This window comes from Capricornis sumatraensis, chromosome 20 (assembly GCF_032405125.1).
Source record: "Capricornis sumatraensis isolate serow.1 chromosome 20, serow.2, whole genome shotgun sequence".
Lineage (NCBI taxonomy): Eukaryota > Metazoa > Chordata > Mammalia > Artiodactyla > Bovidae > Capricornis > Capricornis sumatraensis.
Window position 1 is genome coordinate 48,920,732 of NC_091088.1, and position 12,394 is coordinate 48,933,125.

Sequence of the window (12,394 nt, forward strand, 5' to 3'; positions counted from 1 at the left end):
TGGCTTCCCCTTCTGAGCAGCCTACAGTAATCAGATATGGCACCCCCAGACAGACGAACAGGAACTCCCAAGGACCACACGAGCACATCACCAAGAGCCACGGGAACTGAGAGAGGCACCAAAACCATGTAACAGAGGGCGGAGTTGGCTGCAGCACAAGCTACAAGATTTGAGAATGAGTGCGGCTAAGATTTCAGAGAGATGCTTGTCAATACTTAATAGAAATCATGAAAATAAAGGGCTTCATTAATAACACGGATTCAAAGGATGGGCTGAGGAGCAGAAGACACACAGTGAAGGGTGAGCCTGTGGGCCGGACGCCAGAGCCCCAGCAACGCCCCAGAACACAGCACCGAAACACCGAGACAGAAATGGCAAAAACAGAGCCAAATCCGACATGGAGGACAGACAAAAGTCCTGGTACTTGACAGGGTTTTCAGACTACTGATGTGAGGCATACGGGAAAAAATGACAAAATCCACTCTGGAAGCTAATGAGGCTCCCCAGACTGCAGAGGGGAGAGGATGCCATCAGGTATCTCTAGGCCTCTCAGCTCTGCCTCGAGCCCCTGCGCAGAGCCCCCATTTTCACATGCCCCCTCTACCAGTCCGTGTGTTGCCTGAGTGCTGAGGTACTTCAGCTGCGTCCGATCTTTGTGGCCCTATGGACTGTAGCCCACCAGGTTCCTCTGCCTGGGATTCTCAAGGCTTATTTGGGATGCCTCCCCCTCCCAGGGTCTGTCCATAATCCCATAGGTCCATGTACCCCCCTCCATCAACCCCAGGCTTGAACACACCCCATACAGACACACAGCCACCATCCAATGGTTGAATGTTTGGACTCTCTCTTTTTTTCTTTTTTTTGGCGGGGGGGGGGTGGGGTGGGGGTGGGGGGGGGTGGGGGTGGGGGGAGGGGGTCACACCTCTTGGCATGTGGAAGCTTAGTTCCTTGATCAGAGATCAAATCCATGCCCCTTGCATTGGAAGGCCACCAAGGAAGTCCCATGAACTCTCTCTTCTAAGGCAAACTTAAAAGAAGTTCAACGAACTGCTATCTCTTTCCAATTTCAAAAATGGGACAGAAGCAACAACCTTTACAGGAAAAAAAGAAAGTGATCTTTATTTTATGTGAGACTATACTGGGTATTCTCTGAAACATGAGTTTTTCAATCACAATGAAATTCAAAAGGCAAATACCTGGACAGAGGGGAGGTTTTTCACATAATGGTGGTTTTTCATCCTAGGGAAGGAAAAAAACACGACAGTAATGAATTGTTCCTAGCATCGTCTAAAAGTGGACTGGCACAAGCAGCAGGGCATCAAACATTTAAGCACTTCCCCCGTCTTCATTCTGGCCCTTGTAGTTGCTCATTTGTTTTAGCTTTAGAAACTTTAATATTCACTGTTTCTTTTAAATGAACCTAAAACAGTCTTCCCCTCTTGGCAAGTTTTCTGAGCAGCAGGGGAAGTCCTGCTTTCTTCCCGTCTTTCTGTCCATGAGTTTGGCATCTTTTAACTGAAATATAGGTGATTTATGATAATGTATTAGCTTCGTTGTATAGTAAAGTGATTCAGTCATACCTCTATATTTTTCTAATTCTCTTCCATTATAGGTTATCACAGGATACTGAATATAATCCCCCACGCTACAGAGACCATCCATGTTGCTTATCTATTTTATATATAATAGTGTGTGTTAATTTCATACTCCTAATTTATCCCTTCTGCCTTCCCCTTTGGTAACTGTAAGTTTGTTTTCTATATCTTGTGAGTATACGTCTGTTTTGTAAATAAGATCATTTGTATTATATTTTTAGATTCCACATACAAATGATATATAATATTCGTCTTTCTCTGTCTGGCTGACTTCACTCAGTATGACCATCTCCAGGTCCCTCCATGTTGCTGCAAATGGCATTTTATTCTTTTTATGGCTGAGTAATATTCCACTGTGTGTGTATATACGTGTGTGTGTATGAGAGAGAGACAGAATATGCACCATATCTTCTTCCTGCATTCATCTGTTGATGGACACTTAGGTTGCTTCCATGTCTTGGCTATTATGAACAGTGCTGCTATGAACACTGGGATATATGGATCTTTTTGAATGAGTTTCCTCCTCTTCTGAATATATGCCCAGTAGTGGGATTGCTGGACGACATAATAACTAGTTTTTAGTTTTTTAAAGGAAGCTCCATACCATTTTCCACAGTGGCTACACCGATTTACATTTCCACCAGCACGGTTCCCTTTTCTCCACACCCTCTCCAGTGTTTATTATTTGTAATCAGTCACTGCGGTCACATGCAGGTCCCACAAGTGACAGGCCACCAGTTCACATTCTAAAACATGTGATGTGACAGTAGGGGCTGAGCAGAGATGGACAAAGCAAATTCTAACTGGCCTTCTCTCCTTGGGATATGCAAAAAGACCCCAAAAGCTGCACAGAGCCATGTTTTTAAAGCACTGAGAAAAGAATAACAAGACCCTCCTTTTCAACTCGAAACTTAGAGGAAAGGGAAGTCTTTTGTTGAATTTTTGTTCATTTTTCTACTACACATCAGCCTGATATAAAGTTTCTAATTTCTGCTGAAAAGTAGATAAGGTTATAAATTAACTCTACTGAAAAGTTTTTTATTTTTAAACTCCTCTGACATCACAGAATTAAAAAGTTAAGTAGAACTATTTCCATGTCTGCAAACTGGTTACTGTCTATTCATTTTACAAAGTAGAAAGCAAATTTAAGTGTTTTCTAACCCCTCAATACATTATATTCATTTTAAACTATGCAAAACATGAGTTTCTTCATGTTTTAAAACTATTTAAAACAAAAAACATTCAATAGTAAAGTGTAAATGACTGAAAAAACAAAAACCAAAAAAAGAAAAAAAAAAAACTAGACCATGGAAAACAACTCTTAACAGAAGCTTTTTCCCCCAGAAATCACAAAAGTTGTTTTGAAATTACGGTAGAAATTCTATTTAAAAAGAAAATCCATTTTTAAAAAAACAATTCTTACCTTTAATTTCAGAAGAGAATGTTTTCCATCTGATGAAAACAGAGAGAGAAAACTGTGTAAAGCGGAGAAAGACGTCTGACAGCTCTGAAGAGTACAATCTTAGGCACTACTCACCTTCTGCACACGAGCGGAACCAGCCCATGAACCGGCCCAGCTCGGAACCACCCAGCTCTCCCCGCTGCTCGTTCCTGACCGCCTTCGGTGGCTCACGTGACTGCAGAGCTCAGGCCAAGCTCCTCTGTGTGTCTGTGAGCCTCCCTGCCTTCCCAGCACTCTTGTCTGTGCCCTCCACCATCCCACCTGCCATTCCCCATGGGGGCTAAGGTGCCACTCCTCCCTGCCTCCTCTGCCTCCAGCAGCAGTCCACTGGTCAGATGCTGGTGCCTCAACCAAAGGATGGCAGTGTCCAAGCTTCTCGGCTGGGTACTGCTAGGGTACAGGGTGGCTGGCACCTCAGGCTGGTAGCCTTCAGACAATAATTATCAGCTAGCATTTATGGAGGATGTTTTGCTTCATGTGCTTGCGTGCTTAACTGTTCAGTTACATCTGACTCTCTGTGATCCTGTGGACTGTAGCCTGTTATGCCCCTCTCAGCAAGAATACTGGAGTGGGTTGCCATGCCCTTGTCCAGGGGATTTTTCCAACCCAGGGCCTGAACCTGGGTCTCCTGCACTGGCAGGCAGATTCTTTACCGGCTGAGCCACCAGGGAAGCCCTGCTGTGCATCACTCATATGACTGAATTTAATCCTTCTAAGACTCTTAGGAGAGGTGCACTCAAACTTGGCACAAGTGGGGTTAAGAAACTGGCCAAGTCTCACACCACCTGAAAGTGACAATGTCCAGGGGCTTTTAATGCCCCCACCACAAGCCAAAAACCACTCTAGGAGCTTCACTCTCTTCCAACCACCACGTGTGCCCCCAGTTCATGTTACCAAGTGTGCCAGGTAACACTGCCTTTAACTTCCAACCCCACTTTATTGCCTGCTCCTGTTACTGCAGCGGCTCTCCTTTGTCTGGTGGTGCAATAATAAACTTCACCAGTAGAGGGTGCAAAAGAGACACTGGAGGAGGAAAGGGCTTTCGGTTCCTCATTTCATGGGTGATGTCTCCATCCCCATCTCTTGTCCTGGGTCTCTCTTTCTCCCTCCTTTCCTCCCTCCTCCCCTCTTTCTAGATGGCCAGGAGCACTTCCCCACGGACAGCCCCTCCTGGAACTCCCCTACAGACAGCAGCCTTTTCTGTTAGCACCACACCTCAGCTGCCAGCAGGCCAGAGCTGCATTGGGGGCCCTATGTTAACTACATAGGAAGCAGCTGTTCCCGCTGTCATTCCCATATTCTTTAGATGTACTTCTACCCCTTAATAGGCAATCCTGTTACAGTTAATAATTCTTGACATTAAACTTTCCCGGTTCAAATCACCATGGACTTTCTTTCCTTTTCTTATTTGGCCACTCAGTTCCCCAATCAGGTATCGAACCTGGAAAGCACACCAGGGAATTCCCTCACCATGTATAGATACTTTCTGTCTCCTGATTAGTTCTGACTGACAGTATGATGCAGCAGGCTTTAGAAAAATAATGCCGACATTGCAAAGTGGATGGATATGTGTGAACATAAGGAGATATTCAGGACGTGTTATAAGATTTTTTTTTTAAAGGTAATAAAATATCATGTATGTACATACACATTCTAAGCTGTTAAAATTATACTTGATGGAAGTACAATTATGTATATTTAACTTCATGTATTTCTGTATTTTTTACAGTGAGAAAGTATTAATTCTAAAAGAGACATACTTTCTACTTGAACTTAACACACACATGGATTTTCCCACAAGGATAAAATATGCTGTCTAACCAAGTGGCATTTTCTGGCACAGGTATTAGAAGGCTGGCATTGTCTTCCAATCAATCAGTCCCCTTGTGCTGACTTATATGAGAGTCTCCTTGAGCCCTGGGCTTCCATAGTGGCTCAGATTGTGAAGAATATGCCTGCAATGCAAGAGACCCAGGTTAAATCCCTGGGTCAGGAAGATCCCCTGGAGAAAGGAATGGCTACCCACTCCAGTATTCTCACCTGGAGAATCCCATGGACAGAGGAGCCTGAAGGGCTATAGTCCTATGGGATCACAAAGAGCTGGACACAACACAGCAACTGACACTTATCTTACTTGAGCCCAAGCAATTCCCTGAGGGTCCTGATAAAGTAGTTATTGGTGCCCACTACATGCCAGGCTCTCCTTCTCACTTCTCAAACACAAGCCACATATTAGGAAATGGAAAACGGCCTTTGCTATTAATGAGCTGAATTCTCTCACTGTGCCAAATGAAATATACAAAGGTATGCCGTTCCAAAGTTGTATTATAAATATATCCATGTGTTCAATCATCCAAATCACCTGAAGTGACAAGCAGCCGTGGGCCAAGCCCTGCTCCGGGCCCTAGAGCCAGCCTGGTGAACAAGACAGACGAGCTCACTCAGCCAGCCCGAGGAGCTCACTGTGCGCCCGCCCCTCATGCCACTGGTCGTGGGTGCAGAGAAGAAGGAGGGCATGGAGTTTCAGAGCCTGAGCCCTGATGCTCCCCCAGGGATCCTCTCACAACTGACACAATGGCAAAATGGACTGCAATGTGAAGACCTTATGCATTAAGGACAACCAAACACCCACGCAATCATTTCACTGTATCCCAGGAAAAACAAAGCTCAGGGCTCTTCTCACTTAAAACCATGGAACCATGGTATGGAGGTGCAATGGTTGTATGTTCCTCCAAATTAATCAATATTTATGGCCATAAAATGCTTTTACATGAAATTTTTTTAAAACAATTTTTTTTTTTTACCTTTTTCTTGTGTATTCTCTGGTGGAACAGGTGAGCCTGGAAACCCATCTTGTTCAGAAATACTTTCCTCATCTTCAATGTCCACCTCGTGTGATGATGGAACCTTTTCGTTACAGAAGACAGAGGAACAACACGTGGTAAGTACTTCTGTATAAAACTTCCTCCCAACAAACTCAGCTGGCTTATTCCATGCCCTCTCCACTGCTACCTCCCCTCCAAGGCATAAAAGGACTACACCCGTGGGTCCCTCAGGAAAAGCCCAATGGCAAAGGCAGTGCCACCCAAATTATGCTCAAGCCAGCGGTCCCCAACTTTTTTGGCCCCAGGGACCGATTTCATGGAAGACAGTCTTTCCACAGGTGGAGGTGGGGGGTGGGGGATGGTTCGGGCAGTAATGCAAGCCACGGGCACAGCAGATGAGGTTTCGCTTGCCCACCCACCGCTCACCTTCCGCTGTGCAGCCCAGTTCCTAACAGGATAGTCCGCAGCACGGGGGCTGGGGACTCCTGGCCTAAGCCACAGGGACCTTCACAGCTGGGCCGCACCGCATCCCACCCCATGCTACCCAGGCAGCCTGCCTTCCCCATTCCTGCCAGGGACCAACTCAGGAAAAGGAGCCGCCTCCCGCCTGCTCTGTGCAGCGCCCAGTGCCACCGCGCCCTGGTACTGATCCTGAGCTGCCGACCTGCCCTGGGAGAACCCTCACCAAGGCAACTGTTTGGGATCGGGGCCCAGTATGCTTGCTGGCTAGGAGGCCACTGTGCTTCCTGATAGAATGGGACTCTCCCTCCACCACTGTCTGTGACAAATTTCCTTACAGGGTCATGAATAGTAGAGCTGCCCCTCACAGACCTGTGAGCCAGGTCTGGGACCACCCCAATGAGCAGGAGGCTGCCTCACTGGCAAGGCTCTGGGAGAGGGGGGTGTGAGGACAGAGGCTGCCCTCGGGGAAGAGCAGAGAGCCAGGTCTTGTACAATAAGCTGAGGCTGGTGCTCCCTGGGTGGCTTCCCTTCCACTATTCTGACTCTTTGTAAAATCCTATTTATGTGATCAGCCTGGCTTAGCTGTGCTGTGCTGCAGGCCATGGAAGTTCCATCCCCATAGCTGGGAAGGGGGCAGCATTGACCAACAAGATGCCCACAAGAAGGGGCATTTCAGGGCCAAAAGCTAAGGCTCACAGGCCCACCAGGCTGGGGGTAGAGGGCTCTGGGGTGACGTGGCTCAGAGCAGCAGAAAGGTCTCCCACTCTACTCATCATCGAAGAAATTAAAAAGAAATGAATCTCTTAAGCTTTTAGCTCCTAGGGACCATCTGCCTTGTTTACCCTGTCAAAGGCATATTAAGCTACTCACTTTTATTTAGGAAGTATGAAATGCTAAGGCGACTCAAATACTGTCATGAAAAGTGAAAGTGAAAGTCGCTCAGTTGTGTCTGACTCTTTGCGACCTCATGGACTATACAGTCCATGGAATTCTCCAGGCCAGAATTCTACAGTGGGTAGCCGTTCCCTTCTCCAGGGGATCTGCCCAATCCAGGGTTCGAACCCAGATCTCCTGCATTGCAGGCTGATTCTTTACTAGCTGAGCCATCAAGGGAAGCCCAGATACCATCATAATGATACCCTATTGTGGAAAACTGCTTGTTAGTATCTACTAGTACAAAGGCTGATCGTACCTTACGGCTGATTATGCCTTATGATCATACGTACACCACTCATCAGTATATATGAGTGGTACATACCCACCACACATGAATGTTCATAGAGCACTCTTCCGAAAAGCTCCAAACTGGAAACAATCAAGTATCCACCCTTAGCAGAGCAAATAAGTTATCGGCTGTTATAGCTGCCCCGTGGGACATCACACAGCAATGAGAATGAGCCGACAACTACCATGCACAATGACAGAAGACTCTCAAAAACTCCAAAGCATACGTGATGCACAATTAAAGTCACAGAATCTTTAGAACGTGCTGTGTGCTGTGTTGCTCAGTTGTGTCCAAATTCTTTGTGACTCCATGGACTGTAGCCCACCAGGTTCCTCGTCCATGGGATTCTCCAGGCAAGAATGGAGAGTGGGTTGCCATGCCCTCCTCCAGGGGATCTTTCCAACCCAGGGATCAAACCCAGGTCTCCTGTATTGCTGGCAGATTCTTTACCATCTGAGCCACCAGAGAAGGACAAAACTAACCCAAGGTGATTTTTCTAAGATCTAATCTCCTCTTGGAGTCAGGGCAGTGGTTAACTCTGGGGGGAGCAGTGACTCTTCTCAGTCACAGAGGACTTTGGCAGTCTAGCAGTATTGTTCCTCTTCTTTTAATCTGGGTGGAGGCTACTTGGCATAAATTCACTGAGCTGTACAGTTACAGCTTATGTGTCTTTTGTGTATATGTAATATGTCGATAAATAAGCCTAAAGAATTTGTGACAACATTCTAGAAACACTCTAAAGTTTTAATGTAAAGCACTGTTAAAACTACCAAATACTTCAGAGTGTGAAAATCACCTGGGAAACTAAAACAAAAGTTGTCTGGGTGCTGAAGGGAGAGAGGTGGAAGCCAGGCACCCCAGCCACAGTGCGGCCATCCCAGTGGCCAGGAGTGGCCTTTCCCACATCCGTTTGCAGCCCTGGCCTAAACTCCTTCATCCTCCTCCCGGGGAGGACGCTAACTAGGACTTTAAAGAGCAAAATGTACATGCTAGAATTCACAGGGTGATTATTAGGGGGTGGGGGGGTTAGCTAGTATAACTTTAAGCTAGTTGAGGGAAAGAAATAGAACTTAAAAGTCCATCAATCCAAGAGAATGAAAAAAGAAAAAAGATCCAGAGTAATAGGACAAGCAGGAAAAACAGAAATGACAGATTTAAACTCAATTATACCCATGAACACATTAAACATAAAAGAACCAAAAGCTCTAGTAAAAAGACAAAGGAAAATTTTGTCAAATTTGGTTAACAAAAACTATATACTGTATTGAATTATAAACCTTTTTTTTGGAGGGGGGTGTGTTGAGCAACATGTGAGATCTTGGTTCCCCAATCAGGGATCAAACCCTCGTCCCTGCATTGGAAGTGCAGAGTCTTAACCTTTGACCACCAGAGAAGTCCCAAATTGTACACTTTAAATGGATGAATAGTATGATATTAATATGTGAATTATATCTTGGTAAACGTAAAGGAAAAACAACTAGATGCTGTTTATAAAACACAGCTAAACATAAGGATGTAGAAAGGTTAACATTAAAGGATAGAACTAGACCGTGCAAATACCAAAGAAAGATGGAGAACGTCAGACGAAAAAGACTTTAAGGCAGATCACATTTTCAGAGAGAGAGGGACACTTGATAGTGACAAACTGTTCACATTACCAGGAAGGTAAGGTTTTAAATTTGTAAACACTTAAAAATGTAACCAGATGTAAAATAATACATCCTCCATGATTTCACACTTACACAATTCAAAACTTAGTCTGCGGGATCTCTTCTCACTTGGAGGTGAAAGCACAGCGCTGGAAAGCCTGGCAGCACAGCGAGGGCGCCTCAGTGTCCAGATCCCCGTGACTGTGGGGTGAGCTGACTGTAGAGCCAGCGCTGGCGACCCTGGGGACGCAGAGGGCCCAGCCCCAGACAGAGCTCGCCCCTTCCCAGGAGCCTCTCCTCAGGTCAGTGACGCCAACGTCGGAGCCCCACCCACAAAGACACACTGAACAGACACGGCGGGTGGAGCAACAGAGGGGTCCAGCTGGCTCCAGCCGAGGGTCAAGTCCAGGCAAGAGTGTGATCAGACTGCGCAGAGAACCCAGGTGACTCGGGGGTGGGGGCAGAGCTGCAGGAAGCTCTGATCTGTAAGGTGGAGGGGCCTGTGGGCCTGCAGTGGGACCTCGGTAGGTCTCACAGCATGCTGGACCCCCCCCCCCCCCCGGTGTGGCATGTTACAGGGAACGAAGCAAACATTTGTGACCCATGCTTCCTCACTGCTATATGGAGGAGACCTCACTGCTAGAAGGTGGCAGGGTGCATTCTAAGCGGCTTTTGGAATCACCGGGAGTGACAGCTTGGTGCCCGATCTGTTCTCCTGGCCTTCCATCGCCACCAGCGGGGCTCAAACTCATACAGAGGTGCTCACATTGCTAGAGCAGAGTCAGTGATCTACACGCATACACACTAACCATGGGAATGTGTATGTATAAATGCAGACAGGGAGACTGCAGGTACCTCAGCCCCGCCCACTCAGCAGTCAGTGCCCCTCTTTCTACCTTGCTGAGAGAATCCCGATTTTGTTTGGTGCAAGTAGGTTTGAATCACAGTAATCCTTCTCTACTTAGCCAATAACCAGTCAAGGGATGGGCATGTGACCAGTAAGCATCCTGCTGGCAGGCCTCTGGAAAAAACGTTCCCCGTCATCAACACAGCACTGCCTGAAGGACCATGCCCTGCTTCCTCCTACGGGAAGAACTGGTTCCCTCTGGCAATTACAAAGAGCAGGCCAAGGGAATTTCAGGCTCCTGTGTTCAGTAGGCAGCTGAAACAATTTTGGAAATCGCCTACCTTTTCACTTTGTTGTGTGAGAGTTAAATGTCCATTATTTACACCTTCTGTCTCTTTGATTATTTGTAGGCAAGAAGATGATATAGACACAAAGTGACCACAGAGGCCTGTCCTGGAGAGAAGAGGAGGGATGGAACGGCAGGGGTTAGGGGTGGTGTTTGCTTAAAAGCAGCACCAAACGTTTTTATAAGACATGGAAATTCATGTATACTTGGGTAACAGAAAATCTTAAAGAAACTGAAAGTTAAAAACTGCAGAGAGAAGGGGGACACTCCTAATCCTCAACCGCAGCAAGAGTCCCCACTATTCCTTGGTCTCCAGAAGTTTCTAGATAACTGGTTCACACCTGCATGAATGATTCCTCTCTGGACCCACGTATACGGTGGATACTCAAATACCTGTGGGTAGTTGGTTGGATGAATAAATGAACAAATGAATGAATATATGGTATTTTATGCCAAAATGTTCTGCAAATCCACAAACGCACCAATAGCAAGAATGTGTGATAGAGGAGCTCTAATAACACCTTATCAGTGATTTCTATTTGAAAATGGTAGTGGCATGCCACTCCAGTACTCTTGCCTGGAAAATCCCATGGACAGAGGAGCCCGGTAGGCTGCAGTCCATGGGGTCGCTGAGAGTCAGACATGACTGAGCGACTTCACTTTCACTTTTCACTTTCATGCATTGGAGAAGGAAATGGCAACCCACTCCAGCGTTCTTGCCTGGAGAATCCCAGGGACGGGGGAGCCTGGTGGGCTGCCGTCTATGGGGTCGCACAGAGTCGGACACAACTGAAGCGACTTAGCAGCAGCAGCAGCAGCAGCAGCAGGTATTTTGGGCTTCCCTTGCGGCTCAGCTGGTATAGAATCTGCCTGCAGTGTGGAAGACCTGGGTTCGATCCCTAGGTTGGGAAGATCCCCTGGAGAAGGAAAGGCTACCCACTCCAGTATTCTGGCCTGGAGAATTCCATGGACTATATAAGCCCACAGGGTCTCCTAGAGTCAGACACGACTGAGCAACTTTCACTTCATTTCAGCAGGTATTCAGACTACACTCTCCTCACTTAAAACCTATTGAAATCAATTAAAAGAATGAAAAGAAAGAAAGAAAGCTTAGTCAATGGCCAGAAAACAGATACCAAACCTATGAAATTTGGAAGAGAGGAAAAATGTCAGAAGCCGCCAAACCTCCTCAGACTTCAGGAATGCAGACGCTCTGACAGTCACAAAGTGTCACAGGTACAAAGGTTCAAAGCGATCCTCCGATGGGTGCGCTGACAGCAAGGATGTGACGGTCCCAGGGGACGTATAGTCATTCCCAAGGGGCAGATGGGAGAGCGGGCGAGGCTGAAGGGAGATGCTGAGGGAGCCCTCCTTTACCCTCCACAATCCAACTCTGTACTCTCAAAGAAGCTAGAAACAGCACAGACTGACATGAGGAATAGAAGAAGAGATGCAGGGATCAAGAAAAGTGATAATGCAGGGCTTCCCTGGTGGTCCAGTGGCTAGGACTCCACACTCCCAATGCAGGGGGCCCGGGTTCATCCCTGGTCAGGGAACTGGATCCCACATGCCCCAGCTAGAGATCCCTTGTGCCACAATGAAGACCCAGTGCAGCCCAATAAACAAGCAAAAATATTTTTGCAGAAAAAAAAGTGATGAAGCCACAGAAGAATGTGTGACATAAATCAGCAGAACTCAAAAAAGCAAAAGGCAAAATGAAATAAATACAGAGGTAAACGGAGAAGGCAATGGCACCCCACTCCAGTACCCTTGCCTGGAAAATCCCATGAATGGAGGAGCTTAGTAGGCTGCAGTCCGTGGGGTCGCTAAGAGTTGGACACGACTGAGCAACTTCACTTTCACTTTCCACTTTCATGCATTGGAGAAGGAAATGGCAACCCACTCCAGTGTTCTTGCCTGGGGAATCCCAGGGATGGGGGAGCCTGGTGGGCTGCTGTCCGTGGGGTCGCACAGAGTCGGACA

At 46.8% G+C, this 12,394-nt stretch overlaps 1 protein-coding gene across 1 annotated transcript in view; it reads right to left on the reverse strand.

Annotated features, from left to right (window-relative positions):
• CEP89 (centrosomal protein 89) overlaps positions 1-12,394 on the reverse strand; it is a 78,208-nt gene that overhangs the window by 45,586 nt on the left and 20,228 nt on the right. Inside the window, exons 5-7 of the mRNA XM_068993045.1 lie at positions 5,862-5,964; positions 3,019-3,047; positions 1,197-1,239 (exon numbers count right to left, since the gene is read on the reverse strand). Of these exons, the coding sequence (XP_068849146.1) occupies positions 1,197-1,239; positions 3,019-3,047; positions 5,862-5,964 (175 nt within the window). The remainder of the gene's footprint in view (positions 1-1,196; positions 1,240-3,018; positions 3,048-5,861; positions 5,965-12,394) is intronic.